This window comes from Lissotriton vulgaris, chromosome 1_1, assembly GCF_964263255.1.
Source record: "Lissotriton vulgaris chromosome 1_1, aLisVul1.2, whole genome shotgun sequence".
Taxonomy (NCBI): Eukaryota; Metazoa; Chordata; class Amphibia; order Caudata; family Salamandridae; genus Lissotriton; species Lissotriton vulgaris.
The window spans coordinates 1,659,258,300-1,659,277,799 of NC_141685.1; the positions used below are offsets into that span (position 1 = coordinate 1,659,258,300).

At 46.9% G+C, this 19,500-nt stretch overlaps 1 protein-coding gene across 1 annotated transcript in view; it reads right to left on the minus strand.

Moving 5' to 3' along the window:
- Positions 1-19,500, minus strand: part of LOC147750996 (NACHT, LRR and PYD domains-containing protein 1 homolog) — a 784,790-nt gene that overhangs the window by 671,818 nt on the left and 93,472 nt on the right. Inside the window, exon 3 of the mRNA XM_086918888.1 lies at positions 14,874-15,218. Within this exon, the coding sequence (XP_086775014.1) occupies positions 14,874-15,218 (345 nt within the window). The remainder of the gene's footprint in view (positions 1-14,873; positions 15,219-19,500) is intronic.

The following is a 19,500-nucleotide window of genomic DNA, read 5'->3' on the forward strand; positions in this document are numbered from 1 at the left end:
GAAGACCCAGCTGATTCAACAGAATGGCCGTCCTGTTGAAATGCAATTGCGCTTTCTGGAAGGTGGAGGCTTCGATCAACCAGTCATCCAGGTAAGGGTAGACAAACACCTTGTTCTTTCTCAGGTGCGCTGCCACCACTGCCATGCATTTTGAAAAAGTCCTGGGTGCAGACTTCAGTTCAAACGGTAGTACGGTGTACTGATAGTGATTGGTGCCGACTAGGAATCGCAGGAACTTCCGGTGTTTCCATGCAATGGGCACATGGAAGTACGCATCCTGTAGATCTATTGCGCAAAGCCAGTCTCCTCGCTGCAGCTGAGTATAAATCTGGTGCAAGAACAGCATGCGAATGGGAAATTTCTCCCTGCGAATCCATTTGTTTGCTTGTCGCAAATCGAGAATGGGCCAGAACTCGTTCTTGTCCTTTTTGCGTACCAGAAAGAACCGTGAGTATAGACCCTTTCCTCTTTGAGACAGAGGGACGTCTTCTATCGCCCTTTTTCATAACAGGGTATAGGCCTCCGCTTGGAGTTCTCGCAGCTGGTAGTGCGAAGGAACCGGTGGAATAGCTGGAGGAGGGCTGACAAACCGAAGACTGTATCCATTGCAAACAATATTCCTTGTCCTGAGTAATTTTTCTCCACTCTGCCAAGTAATACTGTATGCTTCCCCCCACCGGAGCGGGTAACGGACAAGGGGGAAGTAACTCCTCAGGGCTTAGACCCGGCCGGGCCCTTATTCGCCGAGGAGGACTGCTGTCCGCCTCTGCCCCTCTGACGTTTCTGGAAGGGTTGTCGCTGCTATTGCTGTTGTTGCTGCTGTAGTTGTCCAGCGTGGCGTCCTTGCCCCCGTTGATACCTCTGGGAAGAGTAATGCCTCTGGAAGGGACGGTATGACTTCCGCTGCTCCTTCGTTTTCTCCAAACCTACAGCCTTCAGCATTTCCACTTCTGCCTTCATGCGGGCCATTTCCTCGTCCGCATGAGCCCCAAAGAGGGTGGATCCTGAAAAGGGTAAATTAGCAATCCGCTGTTGCGCCTCGGGTTTAAGAGAGGTAAGGCGCAACCAGGAATGTCGCCTCAAGTTAATGCCATGACAGTATCCATGCACAGCCAGGAGAGAGGCATCAGCCGCCAAACTGATGACCTGATTTGAGACCATCATGCTCTCATTAAGAATCTCCTAGAAGTCTTCCCTCCTGTCTCTCCGGAGGAGCTCAATGAATGGCTGCAGGGACTCCCACAACGAGCGATCATATCTGCCCAAAAGCGCTGATGCACTAGCTGCCTTCATTGAGGTGGCAGCCATACTACAGACTTTCCTTCCTGCGAATCCATGTGCCTGCTCTCCTTGTCTGGAGGAACAGTAGACAACGGGGCAGTAGAATGCTGTTTCTTGGCCGCTGTCACAATGACAGAATCCGGTACAGGATCCGCTCTCAAGAATGCTGGATCAGAATCCGGGGGCCTGTACTTCTTCTGAAGTTGCGATGGCGCCGACTTCACAGAGGCCGGTGTCAGAAACAGCTCCATGGCCGGTTCTTCCAGTCCTGGCACCAAAGGCAGCAAAGGGCGAGAGAGGTGTCTGCGCTGCAACGTTTCAAAGATCACGGAAGTGGTTGGGGTGGGCACAGTCAATGTGATCCCCAACTTCATGGCCCCCCTCAGCAGCACATCTTGGAAAGTCACAATGTCATCCATTGGGGCAATGCTCGTTGGAGTAGAGTCTGACAAAGTGGGAGAATACCTCCTGTCGCTAGACGAGTCTGTATACCTGGACCCCAACCTGTCCCTCCGCCAACGATGGCGTGACCTCGTTGAGGATCGACGCTCACTGCGAGAGTGATGCCTCCCTCTGGATCTTGACCTTGGCTTTCTAGGCCTTGCAGGAACCACTGGCCCCGGGGGCCGCGGAAGCGGAACAGGTAGTGCCGGAACCACCGGGTTCAGTAGAGGAGGTCGAGGCAGAGGTGGAAGAGGAGGAGGTGGTGGAGGCGGTGGCGGAGGAGGAGGAAGAGGAGGAGGAGGAGGCTGTGGGAGAGGCGGAGGAGGCAGGCGTCCTTGGCCCCGAGGGTGAGTAGTTCCGGGAGTAATCAGATTCCAGTGACCTAAGGACTCTTCTCTTCTTGCGAGCAGGCCTCGGAGAGGACACTCTGGAGGCCGACCTCTCTGAGCGCGAGCGCCGGCACGACCGGTGACTCGCTGATGAAGATGAGACGCTCACCACAGAGGCACTAGACACTGTTCTGGGCCTCGACTTCGACTTATCACCCCTCAATGTCGATTTTTCTCTCCTCGACGAGGATCTCTTCGACGTCTTTCTTCTCGGCGTCGACCTTCGTGATGTCGCTGAACTCCCCGACGTCGAGTGTCTTCCCCTCGATGGCGATCTTTCTTTCCTCGATGTCGATCTTCGCGTTGACGTGGACGGTGAACGGCGGTGTCGCCTCGACGGCGAGCGCCTGCCTCTTGGGGAAAGATCGCGACGTCAATGATGTGTGGACACTGGTGAACTCCTTGACCTCGTCCGAGGTCTCGACGTCCTACCCCTCGACGCCGAACTGCGACGTCACTCGGCCCAGAGCCCTGGGTCGATGGGGAGCAGATGGTAGTCATACCTCTCGACGCCGATGTCGAAGCCATCGACGTCGACAGGGACCGGTGCCTTTTCTGGGCCTTTTCTTGACTGGGGAGCCCCCCAGAGGCCGATGCACGGGCAGAGGATGAAGATAGAGTCCCTCCATGCCCAGAAGTCCCACCTGTTTCTTGATGTCTCCTCTGCTCCAAGCCTTGGAGACAAATCTTCTCCCTGTCACGCAGGGTCCTCCTGGAGAAAGAGTGACAAATATCACAGGAGTCAGGGACATGTGGAGTAGTGTGGCTCACTGGTTAGAGGCGGCAGACCCAGAAGCAGAGGTCGACCCGGGACCAGGGTTCAATTCCCGACGCGGCAGGGTGTTGGGCCAAAATGTCAGCAGGCTCGATAAATCTCGCCTTCGGTGCCACTCTAACCATGGGTTCCACTCAGCAACTCTGGGCAATAGCTTGCTTAATCTCCACAAACGGCCCCATCAACGCCGGGGATGCCTGGCTTCACCTTGGGGGTGCCCAATAGGGACCATCTCACAGGGAAAGCCAGGACGGGTTCCCCAGCGTTATACAGCGCCAGGAAACCTACGGGTAGCAGTGCGCTTTACAAGCTCAAATACATTTACATTTACATGGCTAGAAGGGAGACATAGTATACACACTCTGTGGGGGTCAGATTTTGCGTTCTTCCTACCACACTCAGGGCACTTGTCGAATAAAGCTGGCATTTCGACAATAAAGAGGTGGCAAAACTGGTAAAAAAAACACAGCAACTGGAAGAGGAAGACCCCAGATGTCGAGTGAAACACTCAAAACACTGGAAAAGTTCCATAAATTGAAGATATACCCAAAAAGGTAAAGCTCGATGCTCCAGGGTCCTGCTAGCAGGAGCCGGAAAAAAGAACTGAAAGTATAAGGCCTTTGGCTGTGCATCCTGGGATACCGAGGGTCTCTGGAGAGTTCCTTAAAGGTACTGTATCCCTTTCCCAGACACATAATGGCAGCTCATGGGGCTTGTCTGTCCAACCCTTCCTCTCTATCATGACAAAGGATTTTTGTGAAGGGGAGTTTCTCTAGGTGTGAAACTTTACAAAGTGTGTAAAATTGAATAATATTTGGCTATTTTTTTGTCACTTCAAGATGAAGTACAGGCCAGTGTAGCCTTGTAATTTTAGGCTGCATTATTTGTCTTTGATTTTCTCTTAAGTGTCTATGCAGGACTGTAGATGAAGACAACTTAAGAGACTATTTCGATTGCTCCGGGGTCCGCATACATGGGCGGGACTATTCACTAGATTATGACCATCACAGAGATCCCCTACTACAGAAATATAGTTTAAGTGTTTAAGCCATACCCTTAATTACACAAGCCACATCCCTTTTAGAGATCCCCATGTTTTTAGGACCACTTAAGTTAATGTGTACATGTTGCAAGGTCATCCTGCGCCCTGGGCAGCCCTATTTTTTTAACATTTTTTTTTTGCTGACTGGTACTGGTGGCAATTGACTCTGACTGTCCCTGGGCTCTGCCTAACCAGGGCCAGGGACTGTGCTAAGCTGAAAATGCACTAAGAATACAGTGAAAACACCTACATACCTTAGGGTACACTATGGGTTAGGGTACACCTATGATTGGCATGACCTTCCCAATAAAGACCTGGGGCCTCATTTATGAGGCCGTGCGTCACTTTTACGACGCCGGTGCGTCACTTTTTGTGACACACCAGCAGCGTAAAAAATGTGCCTTGTTGCACCATATTTACAAAGTGACGCATCTAGGTAGATGCGTCACTTTGTAAACCCCTGCGCTACATTATACCTGCGCCAGGTATAATGTATGCAGGGGGGCGTTCAGACGCAGGAAAAGGTCATAGAAGTGACGCAGTGAAATATATAAGATTTCACGGCGCCACTTCTGGGCGTCAATTTCTGGTCCACAGGAGGAGTCACCTATCTTGTGACTTCCAAAGACTTTTCCAGAACAATAACAAAGTGCAATCATCCGAGCCCAACACCAGGTGGCGATCTAATGCATAGTGTGTAATCTGCAGATCATATGCCTCGAACAAGATGTTTTTATACCCTGGTGTTGGAGAAATTGCCCAGTTCATTTTCCCCATTGCAGTTCTCCAGCCACATAGGTTAACATGGCAAGAAATTATTAATTAATAATTTCTGCCAGGAAAACCCGAAAAATATAATTCAAAGACTTACTAGATGATATTGATAAATCCAACAATATATCATTGTTGAATATATCCTATAATGTACAGACAAGAAGTTATAAGACTTTCTTGTCTGTAAGCCAATATTCAGCCTTCCAGTAATCTGTCCTTATTAGTCACAGTTAAGTGGATTTGCCAGGATGCTTTGATGAGGTGATAAGTAGCCCTTGGCGTTAAAGGACTATTCTGGGAGGAGAGGGCTCTGCTACATAGGAATGGCAGAGCAGGGGTAGGGGTTGTACAAAATGATCTTCAATAGAAGGAGGATACAGGCAGAAGAAACCAGTTTTATTCACAGCCCTACTCTTTGAACCCAGCCAGATAGCAGGCTTAAGGAAGGAATGGGTAGACACCAGGGGGAAGGAGAATATGGAGATAAACCACCCTGGAGGCTTGTTTAGCCGGCTCTTGGCTCTCTGCTGGAACTTCAGCCAGTTTGAATTTTGGAGAAATAGTGCTATCTGGGAGACCATTGTGCATCACTTTGGAGAAAATGGTCATGCTCTGGGGTGTTGTCCTGCACCTCACTGGACAGGAGTGCACTCCTGTGTGACCCCAGAGAACACTGAATAAGGATCTGAGAGGGGCAGTGCGTCTTAGCTCTGCTGCATGAAACTGAGAGAAGAATGATCGCCAAGATGAAAAGTTGATTTGCACCATCAGGCCTTGCATTCTAACTGACTGCTCTTGGTGCATATCTGGAACTACAGAGCTTTGGATGGATCTTGTTCCAAGAGGAATAAAGAGTGAGCTCCCTGTAAGCTACAGGTTAACAGAGCTCACCTGTATCAACTCCACCAAGAGTACAGCCTGCTGAAGGATGCTGCACAACGTCTGCTGAGAAATCCTCCAACAAAGTTTCTAAGTGAAAAGGTAAAATCTTGACCGATGCCTGCCGCTTAGTGTATACGACCAGGGCTCCATCACGGTCAGCCTCAAACCTTGACTTTGTCCTGTTCAGAGGCAACCAAATGTCCAGAATTGACACTATTGATTTCTAAGCACTAGAAAGTGTTTAATCTTTAAAATTCATATCTCTGGGTCCCAACATTGGAGTATTTTCATTTTGATGTCATCTGAAAGTAAGAATATTTCCTATTTTTATCAATTGGTTTTGGATTTTTATTATGCATACTGTCTTAATTATTTACTGAATTGGTGTTTTTAAATGCTTTACATACCTGTCCCTGAAGTTAAGCCTGCCTGCTCGAAACCAAGCTACAAGGGGTTAAGCATGGGAATACATTTCTGAGCCCTATACTGTGTTAGAGGCCTTATTGCCAGTGGCAGATTCAAATTTCCCACTAGTAATAGCCCACTTTCCAACAATGCAAATTTCATAAAACTTCAGAATTAAATGTCCTAAAATTACCTTTTCAAAATGTTATCACAGTGCACACTTTCAGTTTCCTCCTGCTACAACACCCTCCGCATGCTCCGGAAGATCTACAGGTGGATCCCAACCGACACAAGAAGAACGGTCACCCAGGCCCTAGTCAGCAGCAGGCTGGACTACAGAAACGCCCTCTACACGAGATCCCCGGCCAAACTGCTAAAACGACTGCAACGCATATAGAACGCCTCTGCCTGCCTGATCCTCGACATCCCTCGACACAGCCACATCACACCCTACCTGCGAGACCTGCACTGGATGCCCGTCAAAAAGTGGATCACCTTCAAACTTCTCACCCACACACAAGGCATTTCACAACACTGGACCAGCATACCTCAACAGACGACTTACCTTCTACATCCCTAACAGCCAGCTCCGCTCTGCCGACCACGCCCTCGCTACCATCCCCCGCATCCAAAGAGCGACCACCGGCGGCAGATCGTTCTCCTACCTCGCTGCCAAGACCTGGAACACCCTCACCATCCTCCTACGGCAGACCCAAGACCTACTCACCTTCAAGAGACTACTCAAGACCTGGCTCTTTGAGCAGTAGCAGCACACCTCCTCCCACTAGCGCCTTCAGACCCTCATGTATAAGTAGTGCACTTTACAAATTTCATGATTGATTGATTAATAGACTTCATATCTATATAGAGAGGATTGGTCTAGTGGTTAAACAGAACAGAAAGAAACCAGAGACACCGGATTCTTCCGTCTTCTTTCCACCTTGGCCACATTGTTTGATGCTGGGTAAATGACTTACAGAGCTAAATAAATAGCTTTGTGTTTACATCAATAAGGTTTACTATCCCAGGACGTAATGGTGTAACAAACATAATATGGGCCCTGGTGAACCTTATCCGTTGCGTGGTTATCACACTTCAGCCATAACATAGGTTCAGTGCACCCTAAGGCTCTTGGGTCCCTGTTGTTACTACACCTACTGCACTATTTGTAACCAATCCCCTCTGGCATGACAACTGCTGAAGGATGAGGGACTGTCATTGTAAAAGGAGGCTAGGGTGTAATTTCCCCTGTTTCTGTTGTTCATGAAGCTCCTGCCAAAAGTAAAATAGCATAAGAAGGTACGTGAAATTGTGCCTCGAAGCAGTGACAGTGGTGGAAGGGCTTGCTAATTTTACTGCACCCATTAATCAGACATTTAAATGCGGGTTGTTTTCTTGTTCTGAAAGCAAAATGTAGATAAAGGAACGTGTTAATTCTTTTTACAACCCTTTTTTCCATTCGAACAGTAAAATTCCTAACCTTTTAAAAAGAAAACCCCTACAATATTAAAAATGTTAGGGGGGCGTGGCCAAGATGGCAGTCAGTTAGGACGTGTTTCTCTGTCCCTCTGTCCTCGGCATCCCCTGGCCTTCCCGCCTGCCCTTCAATGTGACCGAGGGGAGGAGCTGAGGAAACAGTGCTGCTGATGAAAACCGCAGAACCCCCCCTGAGGCATCACGATCCCTGCACAGAGCCGTGGATTCTGGTGGGGACGGTGCAGCCTGGACTGGACTCAGCTGGATCTGCTGAGGTAAAGTCTCCTGCAATGAGGAGCTCTGGGGGCAGCATCGCCGCATTGCCCGCCTACGCAACTACTCGCTTGCGCGATCAGTAGCCTGAGGACCTTGCTGGTTCTCCCTCGACTGGCACCTGGAGGATACAAAGAGCTGCGGGGGAACCCGCTTGGAGGTGCTGCGGGCCGTCTTAGGTGAACTTGCCCAGGGAGCTGAGGTGACCTGTCGGCATTGGTGGCTGGCACTGGCGGCTGCCTGGATCAAGGCGGTGGCGAAACCCAGAGGAGAGCGCTGGCAATCGTACCAGAGGGGCACTGTAGAACAGGTGCGTGGGTGGCCTATCAGACACGCTGCTTTGACTGAGAAGGTGTCTGTAGGGGTCCACACGGCCTACCGACAAGAGAGAGCCTACTCACTTGCAAGATAAATCAAGGCTGGCTGAGGCTGGAGTGGTGGATAGTGGAGACCCAGGGGGGCTGGCCCAGTGGACACTTGAGACACCTGACTATCCACCCAGACCAGGGCAGCTGGATTGCGGCTGCACACAACAAGAAGGGGGGCACCCTCAAAAAACATATTCGCCAAGACCGCAGGTCCTCAGATTGGACTGTCAGATGACATTCAGTAGAGTGGCCTCACCGGATAAAGAGGATCTAGAGACCCGGTCACGCACCCATATTTGGAGACCCTGTATGCCTCACTGAGAAATGACTTCCTGGCGGATGAGCGGAAGGCTGTTCGAAAGGAAGTGACTGACATTGGAGGTAGAGTGAAGGTGCTAGAAAACCATGAGACTACCTGGGATGAAGAAATTAGCAATTGCAACAGGAAATACTCCGTCTATCAGATCTACGGGCCCACGCAGAGGATTTGGAAAACAGATCTCAACAGAACAACATACGAATAAGGGTGCCCCACGGGCAGCAGAAGGGGAAGAGATTGAAGCCTACGTGCCTGCTGTATTCGCTCAGATCCGAGGGGACACACAAGCCTCCGAGATTTGCTTGGACAGAACTCACAGGGTGGACCGCCTGAGTCCCAGAGAGACATGGCCTACAGATATCTTGACTTGCGATCATGACTTCCTCTTAAAGGAACGGAATCTTCGCAAAGCCCGAGAATCGCCGCTGGTACAGTTTTGCGGTCATATATTGCCATTGTTCCAGGATCTTTCAGCCACCACACTCTAGAAGAGACAGGAGTTTCGCCCGGTTACAGCACTCCTCAGGGACAAAAATGTTCCATACTCCTGGGGGCATCCCTTCCAAATCATCTTTCGATGACATGAGCAGCTTATTCAATTTGCTCCCTCACAGCGGCATGTGGGGCACAGAGCTGACAGGCGTCCGAGATGGAGATGACCCTCTTCTGGGCCTGGAAGGGCCAGACCGGACTCCACCATGATCACTTCAGAGAGAAAGTCTCTTCTGGAAAGGTTTTACGAGGATTCTGTATCCAAAGACCACCCCACCTGAGCATGTTGCAAATTGAGCCTGTGGGGAGGTGTTGGGGGTCTGAGGGAGTCCGGGGAGGGGCACATTGGGCATTGAAGTGATGGTCACAGTCCTCTACTGTCTTTTCACCACTGGACTGATGTTGGATACTTTGGTCCCCTCCTTGTTCCAAGGACACTGGATTGTTTTTGTTGGGGTATTTGTTTAGGGGTGATCATCACTAGGACTTAGTCATTTTATGTTTCCTACATCCAGGGTGGGCGAATCATCTCTACTTCTAGACTGAAAGGGGCTCATTCTAGGGCTGGGATGCAGGTTTCTCACATGAGAGAATTACTGTATGACATCTCCACAAAACAGTCAGGGTTTTGACTCTCAATGTTGAAGGGCTCAATTACCCCATTAAACAACGTGCTATCCTCTCCTATCTAGAACATACACATGCTATTTGCCTGTTACAATAGACTCACTTACTAGCAAGTGATTGACATGGACTCAAATCCAGGGTCTTTCCCCAACAATATTTCTCCTCCTCTGCACGTAATGCAGCAGGAGTAGCAATATTATTGTTCCGTTCTTTTCGGGGGGGGAGTGAAATCCAAATTAGCAGAAATTAGAGGCCGCCTTTTGGTTTATCGCATCCATTAGGACCACATACACCGATAATAGGATCCCTGTATACACCTAACGAGAGGCAGGAATAGTTCTTGTTCAGGGCTGTAGCAGACCCTATCACAACACAGGAATGGTGGGTTGTGCTCGGGGGGGACCTTATCCTAGTTTTTCATAATAAGTTGGACTGCTCTGCCCTGAGGCAGGGAGCGGCGGGAGCTATTACCGCAGGTAGAGCCCTATGGCTCCAAGAGATGGGATTGAGGGTTCTCTGGCGGGATCGCCAACCACTAACGCGAGATTACATCTTCTATTCCCACGTACATAAATCATTTGCCTGATTGGAGCACTTCCTGGGTTCTAGAGATGTGTAGATGGCACTCAACTCAGTGGAAATCGAACTGCGCTGACTGTCTGATCACTCTGCCTGTATACAAAGTCAAACTGTGCTAATAGCCACTGATAAAGTACCGCAAACATGAAACACTGGCCTTCCAAAGTATGGTACAAAGAAACATTAAATACCAAAAATATCAAATGTATTTATTAAATATAATATTGCAATTTATATAAAAATATAGTGAAAGTTACACCACAATAATACAAGCACATCCTACATCACACATTCATTCGACCAAACAGAAACATACCCACACATACTCATACGTCCTACAAAGTAAAGGTTCAACATTTACCAAAATATTGATATATACACAAAAGCAAATACCCCCACACACAATATAAAGCAATTAATAACTGTGATATCAACAAGAATGGATTAAATAATATCAATAACAAAATTAACACATGATATAAGTAATCAGTTGATGGTACAATTCATGTTTAAAATCCAATTTCTTCTCAGAAGGGGGAGACAAGAAAAACATCACATTGACAAGAAGAGCTCCAGTGCCGACGTGTGTTTCGGTGTGTGACCAAATTGTCTGCAGTGCGTGTGCCCGGGTTCTACTTTCTAGGACTCTGATATTATATTCTCCTGGCTTAGGGACCTGGCTGTCCCATTGAATTTGGTTTGGGCTCAAAGACCACTTATTATTCTTTTCACGTCTGATCTTCTGTTGGCATCTATTTGGTCATTTGTTCCAGGCTCGTCCTCCCCCATTTTGCACCTGACCAGTGCGCCCTGAAGAAGGTGAGACCCACAATTGGGTCACACACCGAAACGCGCATCGGCACTGGAGCTCATCTTGTCAATGTGATGTTTTTCTTGTCTCCCCCGTCTGGGAATACATTTGACTTTAAACATGAATTGTACCATCAACTGATTACTTATGTGTTAATGTTGCTATTGTTCTCATTTATTCCACTCTTGTTGATATCACAGAGTTATTAATTGCTTTATTAATTGCTTTATATTGTGTGTGGGGGTATTTCCTTTTGTGTACATATCAATATTTTGGTAAATGTTGAACCCTTACTTTGTAGGACGTATGAGTATTTGTGGGTATGTTTCTGTTTGGTCGAATGAGTGTGTGTGTGTGTGTGTGTGTGTGTGTGTGTGTGCGTGTGTGTGCGTGTGTGTGTGTGTGTGTGTGCATGTGTGTGCGTGCGCGTCTGTGTGTGTGTGTGTGTGATGTAGGATGTGCTTGGATTATAGTGGTATAACTTTCACTATGTTTTTATATAAATTGCAAAATTATATTTAATAAATAGATTTCATATTTTGGATATTTATTGTTTCTTTGTACCATACTTTGGAAGGTGGAAGGTCAGTGTTTCATGTTTGTGGTACTGTATCAGTGACTGTTAGCACAGTGTGACTTTGTATACAGGCAGAGAATTACTGTCATGATTTAATTTCTGATTTCCCTTGTTTCCTCAGCCTGTTATTTGTTTCAGGGGCCCCCTTCTGTGTGACTGGTTCACTCTGCCCTTTTGCTGGACCTTACACACCAGCACAGTGACACTACCAACTGTACATGGTGGCAGCAGGAGACCCTCCTGCGGGGACTCGGGTGGTCCAGCAAATAAAGATAGCAATTGGGGATTATTTGAGAATTAATTATACCCCTGGTACCCACAACTCGATAGTCTGCGACGCCCTGAAGGCGGTCATATGAGGGGAAATTATCTACATCTCAGCCGCGGACAACAAAATAAGGGGGGATAAACATTCAAAAGCACAGACGCAGGATCCATCACCGCACAGGGGCCCCTAGAATGTGTTGTCAGTTGGAGTCTGCCCGGAAACAACTAGCAGGGTTGGATCGAGATAGCGCAGAATACCCCGTTCTCCGCATCAAACACTCCTTTTATGGAGGCGAGAACAAATGTGGGAGATTATTCGCGAATAAACTCAGAGCCCTACGTCAAGCTACCATGGTGAACTCCATACTGACTGAAGAGGGAGCCTTGGTTGAGGGGGATGGGCCTGTGGCGGAAGGTTCGGGGAATTTTACAAAGACCTTTTTGTTCCGCACAGGTTCTTCCCTCCCATAACACAGCTAACTATTTGGGAGAATCCAAAGTGGCTCGTTTGACAGAACAGCAGGCAGCAAGACTAGATGGTCCAATAAAAATAGAGGAAGTCATATCAGTGATCTCTAGGCAGAAATCCCTTAAATCGCTTGGCCTGGACAGAATCCCCGCAGCCTTTTATAAGGTCTTCTGTTCATCCATAGCTCCACTCCTTACTAGAGGTTTTAACTCCATCACGGGTTCGGCCTCACTTACTCCCTCAATGACGGAAGGTTCCATAGTGTTCCTAGCATAACCAGGTAAAGACAAACTGCAGTGTGGGTCCTATCGACCCATCTCCCTCTTAAATGTTGATGCAAAATTATTTACGGGCATACTAGGAGTTTGCTTCATGCCCTTAATGCCCGGACTGGTGGCCCCTGATGAAACAAGTTTCAAACCCAAAAGACATTGTGCAGACAACACCAAATGCATTTGACATCTCTTAGACAAAGCCAATGGTTCCCAAGGAGAAGTCATGCCATTCTACATTGACGCAGAGAAGGCATTTGACCGCATTCACTGGCCCTACTTAGCCAAGACGCGGGCTCACTTTGGCATAGGGGAACGGTTCTGCGCCAAGATTCTTAGCAATTATTGGGACCCAAAGGCCTCTAAGAGTCAATGGGAGAAGCTCACCCCAGTTCCCCATACGTTGTGGCACGCAGCAGGGGTGCCCCTTTTGTCACCTACTATTTGTACTCTATATGGAGCCCTTTGCCCAAAACGTCAGGGATAACCCAAACATTACCGGGGTATGCTTTTGGGGTGAGGAACATGTAATTCGCCGCCCTTAAAATGCAGATTCTACCCAAGATTCTATACACCTTCCAAACACTCCCCCAACAGCCCCCGGCAGGGATGTTTCAGACTCTACAAGACGCACTACAGCGTTTCGTGTGGGCGGGTAAATGACTCCGGATGAAATGTATTCGCAGCTGGTGTCTCCTGATCGAGGGAGGCTTGGGAGTCCTATGCATACTACATATTTCCAGGTGACACATCTTCATTATTCAGTAAAGTGGTCTCGCCCTGAACCGGAGAAGACATGGATGTTTATGAACAAAACACTGGCGGGAACGGCTTTATGGAAGGTTTTGTTTCTGTCCTGAACCCCCCTCCCTGTAAATCTCAAATTATCCCTGATCACCACGCCTACCCTGAAGGTGATCCGGAGAGGCCATACGTCATTTCCTTCCCCCTTAAATCTGGTTGTGGGAAATGGAGACTTTACCCCGGGTCTAGATAGCATACTGTTACGAGCTTGGCAACAAGCGGGGTGCCGCTCTATAGGCCACTTTTTCGATGCGGAAGGCCCCTTCACATTTGCCTCCCTGCTTGCTGACTTTGCTATCCCGGAAAGGGAACGGTTTCGATATATACAGATCAGACATTAGCTGATGCAGCCGGCAATTACGGAGGCAGCACAACAGCAACTGACAAATTTAGGTGTTGGCTTCTCAGGAAGGACTCTAATAGGTCTCTCATTACCGAACTATATGGGATACTGCTACATGATGAGTCCAGGTTGAAGTCCCCTGCGCAGGTCCGATGAGAATTGGAACTTGGCAGACAACTGTCCCCTATGGAATGGCAGGATGTTTATTACTGTGCATGCTATACAGCATCTAACACCTCCAGCATAGAGACTGTAGCAAAAATGTCCACTTATTGGTACCCCAGTTCGATTACATAGAGGGAATCCAGCGAGTAGTGATAGGCGCTGGAGACATTGAGACTCTACTGGAACTTTGGTAAACATTCTGGGGGAATGGCCTAGACTAACATCGTTTTGGAATGAGATCCTGTCTGACATTGATGCTCACCTTAATACCTAGCTGTCCAGATTCCCCTCATATATCATATTGAGACTTCCCAACCCACTCACATACCCACCTAAATCCTGAAGGGCCCGACATATAGCTCAAGCACTGGGTGCGGCACACCAGTCTATATTAACCTACTGGGGAACAGAGAAGTTGTTGTCCTGGCAGAATTTGCTAAATCATATTTGGCATGCACTGGGGATGGAGAGGCTTTCTTTAACACTCATTCAGCAAGGGGATTCATACGGGATATCTGGCAACCGTATATCACACTCCTCTCACATGAGTTTACAGAGTTGACCTGTCCCAGATATCTGAGGTTGCTCTTACTGACTAGTCCTGCACAATGAGCTACTCTGACAATCCATTTACATGAACCCCTGCTAATACATCATCTCTCTAATGGTTTGGAGCTTGACTGGGCACCCGGAGGGAGAAGGGGAGTTGGGTGGGTGGCCACGAGGATCTATTTAAAAAATGTTGCTACTTGTTATGATAAAGCTGAACCTTTGAGATGTCACAGCTTTATTGAGTGCCTTCGCTTTTTGTCATACAACAATAAAAACCAATGTAAGCATTAAAATGATACCCATCTATCTACAGGGACTCAACTAAGCCAAACGTCTTCTTTCTCCAAATGATATTGATATAGTTCTGATGCTGTTTATCTGAGGCTGTTCAATTTTAAGCACAAATTCCTCCATTCAAAGGGATCCACATCCCTGGATTCCCTCCACCAAACAAATAGAAACATCAAATTCACAAGAGTGCACTTACTCTGCATCTGAAGTACAAGGTGTTGAGGTGTGTAGGGGTACCTGTCATACAGTATGTAGTGACAGGTGTAACTCCCAGCATCAGACGCTCGCACATCTTTCAATAACAGAGACGCGTTTCCTTCCTGAAACTCTCCAGGGAATAGCTGTGTCCGTCCTCTGAACTCCTCTTCCTGATACTCAGGCTGATCTCCTCCATGAAAGAAGCTGTGCACAACTGCGTCATTTTCAGAGCGCTGCCAGTTGATAACAAGGAATTCCAAGATGAAGTCTCCAATGTAGGCCCCTTGACAAGGCAGCAGCACATCTTCGTGCATATGGGCTCTTATCATTGAAGCACAGTTGCCTATCAAAACAACAAACATTTTTATAAGATGGAGAAATGCCAAATAATGTTTTCATTTGTTTCTTTTTAAAGTTATTTGCATGATATATTTTTTGCCTTCGGTACAAGGCTCCCTATGTTAGTTCAATTATGTAACAATTCTACATTAATTGTATATATTTGGGGGTCAGCGAAACCATTCCACCAGTTCAAATTAGAAGTGCTCGCTAAATTTTGAGATCTTCACCGGCCTGTGGAGTGGGATCTCTGTAATGAACGTACATCTGCTGATAAGGTGGTTGTACCTTTCATTACTATTCAAACCCAAACGGGCCACCGTGCTGAAACGACCTCGAAACTAAGGTTTGCTGCTTCAAAGCAAAATACAAACTTCCCTGATGCACAGGGACAGCCATGCATGGCTATCCAAGTAAAACAAAGAAGTGACTGCCTCACTGCCCTAGATAGGGCGGTGACCACCACTATGACCTGGCAGTCCAGTGCTGGCTGGACCTCAGAGCCAAGGGTGTCTACTGGCTGTCTGAGGCGCCACGGACAGACTCTGTTCTCCCACCTCTTGAGAAGTAGGCAAGAATAAAGCTTACTGACTCTGTCTGCTAATAAGGATTTCTTGTATTTAACGTAAAGCCTGGAAGGCATTTGGATTCAGTTTTGAAAATGAACTTTAGACCATCAGACTTTTCAGTGAAGGATTTGGTAAAAGAAATTCTGGGTTACTTAATGCACATATATGTTGTTTGGAACCTTGTCTGTGGACTGCTGGGGCCCGACAATACAGGCCCTAAAATGTCTATGTTGTGTGGATCTTTGCCTATGGATTTCTGGGCCCAAAAAGTATTTCTTTCATTCAAGGGGAGAGGATGTAGCCTAATGGCTAGAGCAATCGACCCCGGAACTGGGTTTGAGTCTAGGCAACGATGGTCAACATCCTGTGATTCTGGGCAAATCACGTAATCTCCCCGTGCCTAACAAAAGTTCATGTGTCCATCTGTAACAAAACTGGTCTCATGTAAAGCACTCTGATACCTGACATCTTCGGGTCTAGTTTGCGCTATATAAAACTGTAAAAAACTAAATCAAAAATCAAAAAAAGACTGGTTCTAGAACAACCTCACTGAAGGAGGAAAAGGCCTCAGAAGCTGAAGGTGCTGGTTGCAATATTTCCATTAAAATGTTAGATTTTCTCTCCGCATAAGGCAAGGTCGACTCTGACACTTCTGCTGCTTTTCGTACCACGGTGGTGAATTACATAGAGGGAATCCAAAGTGATAAGGGATATCCCCTTCTGTAGAAGTATCCAAGCCGCTTACACTTTGTAAATAAAGATATAAGATAAGATCGGTATTACAGAGGAGAAGGAGGCTACAATCTTCATATCATCATTTGCTGTAAGGCCATAATTGTTATCAGACATGGCAATAGCCCCAGATTCAGATGCAAATACCACTTGAAAGTTCTGGGAAATCTCTGAGACCTAGGAAGAGGTGATATCAAAGGCACATCTTAAAAACATGCTTTTGCTTTCTCTGTGCCAACTCAAATTTGCTTCAGACTTTGATAATTATGAAAGCAGTGCTGTAGATTGCTCCAAGGGCAGTGCTGTGTTGAAGGCAGCACCAAAGGAACAGAAGACTGCGCCTTAGCCGACTTTGACTTCTGAAGCATCAGAGTCGTATCCTGTCGAGGTAAGAAGTCAGGAGGCATTGGGGTTGAAGCCACCACAGGCACCAAGTCGACAGCATCAGGCTCTCCCTTGGCCATACCAGGCCCAGAGGGAACTTGAGTCATTATGAACAAATCTAGTATCACTAGATGGAAGGTCTCAACTTGCAGTGAAATTGTGGCATCTTCCTTTATAGCATTAGCCAAGGGGCTCGGCCAAGACAACAGCGAGGAAGAATCTGGCATTGGGGGAACAGGGTCAAGACTCCTAATGGATTCTGGAGCAGGACTTTTTCTTAGAGGAAGAAGAGCAATTTTGTTTGTTCGGAACTTTTTGTATTTTTTTGTGGGAAGATCTTATTAAAGAATGTTCTTTCTTAGGAGACTTAATTAAAGGTAAAAGAGAAAACTTTTGCAGGATCCATCGATTTTGGAGAGCCTCAGACCCCAGCAGCAGGTACCAACAAGAACACCACATGCAGATGTCATATGCGTCTCCCAAGGACATTTTCTTTCAGCACCTGTGATAAGAGAAAATATGGAATCTTAGGTGGACCCATTAGAGCTATTCACTGTTGCAGTGGAGCACTAAGAAAGATCAGGACCTGCAGCGATGAGGTACAGAAAAAGAGGACCTGCAACCAGAACACCACTTGGCGCCTAATATACTCCTGTGTCGTCACCTGTGTGTGTGTGGGTGGGGGGGGTGTCACCCAGCGGTACTGGAGACCTATTGCTGGAGAAAAGGTTTCCCAAACAGTGTGATGCCTGAAAGGATAATTCATAAGGTGAGGATTCTGCAGGAAGATGTATTTGTCTGACATATACTCTTCATGCGTGAGTAGCACAGTGAAAATACATATGTTACAGATTCTAGCTGAAAGGACTGGACTGGGGAACAGGGGAACCCTACTCACTCGGAGCCTGAGTGTAACAGTTTAGAAGAAAAACAACGGCTCCTGTGGAATCCTATGATGTGAATCTTAATAGAGATAACGCACAGTGTCGATGTGGGGGGGTGGACTGGGTGTCAAGCAGAGAGACTTACCATACACATTGTTGCAAAGATATTTCATTACCATCTTTATATAAGCATTTTGGAAAAAAACTTGTTCCATTATACATACAAATGTACACATACATAAACCAGTGCAGTTTGTGTCCCAGTGAATTAGACCATAGAACCTATGCTACTCTTAGTGACATTACTGTGTTATATACAGAGAACAGTTTCTATTTTACATTCATAACATCAAAGAAAGGGCGACCCAGAAGTATATATACAATTGTGTCAGCAACAATTTAAACAATTGGAAACTGTTGTTAAATAGTCTGCCACTTTATATTGTCAACGACGTTTTGACCCTTAAAGGTTGTAGGGTCTCCTCAGGACTAACCAATGTGGGGACACCTGCAGAGAATAATGGTAGGTATGTATTAACTGGGGGCCATCTCATTAGGACAGTGGCAAAGGAGAAACTGGATTAACAGGGTGGTATGTCAATGAATACCGGAAGGTGGCCTGCCCTGCAATCAAAAGAAGAGGTGGCACCGTGATGATAAAGTGAAAGGAAAAACTCACAGGGGTCCCGACCGGGAGCTGTGGGAGAATCACATACATCAAGGGTTAGAAGGCAATCTCAATGTAAGTCATAAAACTAAAGGCTGCTAGAGGTTAAGCAGAACATTTACCCCACGTGAGGGTGAAGATGGCAGGTACAAATATAAATATAGCTGTCGAGGGGCTCCGTCTAACTAATATTTAATATTTCATTGGGTTAGGAGATGCGCCGGACTGTGGAAATAAATAAAGAAATTGCGGCCTTCTGCTTTGGTGCGTGCTATGCAGGCAAGGATATATGGAAAATATATCGCTTACCGGCTGGCGCACAATGGCGCTCACAGCGTGTGAGAGCGAAAATTTGGTCATTTGGATGAGGACACCAAAGGGTTCCATATTACGTGTAGTTTGCTCCCGCTGTGGGCAAAAGAATAAAAAGGAGGGCATTAAGTAATAGTCCATAGTGTCAGGAAGGTTAAATACAGCGTATGCAAAAGGCATGTACCTTCAATCTGCGTGGCAGCAGGCCTTCTCTCTGTTGTAAGTTGAATCAATCACGAAACAGCAAACATGTAGAGAAGCTTGAAAAGTTTATTCGCAGCCCAGAGACAAACGTGTATCTCACAAGCTGACCAGACTCCAACTGTCGAGACTGGAATCTCAGCTAGGTGAGATCACAACAAAGCAACAGTGGTAGTATTCTAGAAGTGTATACATATGGCAACAACATTAAAAACAGACTACATTAACATTATAAATTTAGAATCATATTTACAACACATCTCCCTCCCTTGGAACGCTAAAGAAAGGAAAACAAAAATGACAAGTAAAATTAATACATCAGGACATCAACAAATATAATCCTCCAAATAGACAGGTGGTCGACGAGATCTTGAGCTTCTGATAATATCATTTGTCAAACCAGTGTCTGTATACAAAAACACTGGGAGATAAAGTACTCTCTCTAGATCAATATGAATAAGTACACTGAGATGATGTGAGGCATCACCATCACCTTCCTCTCTCTTGTACTCTGTCAGAGCAGGAGAATGTACGCTT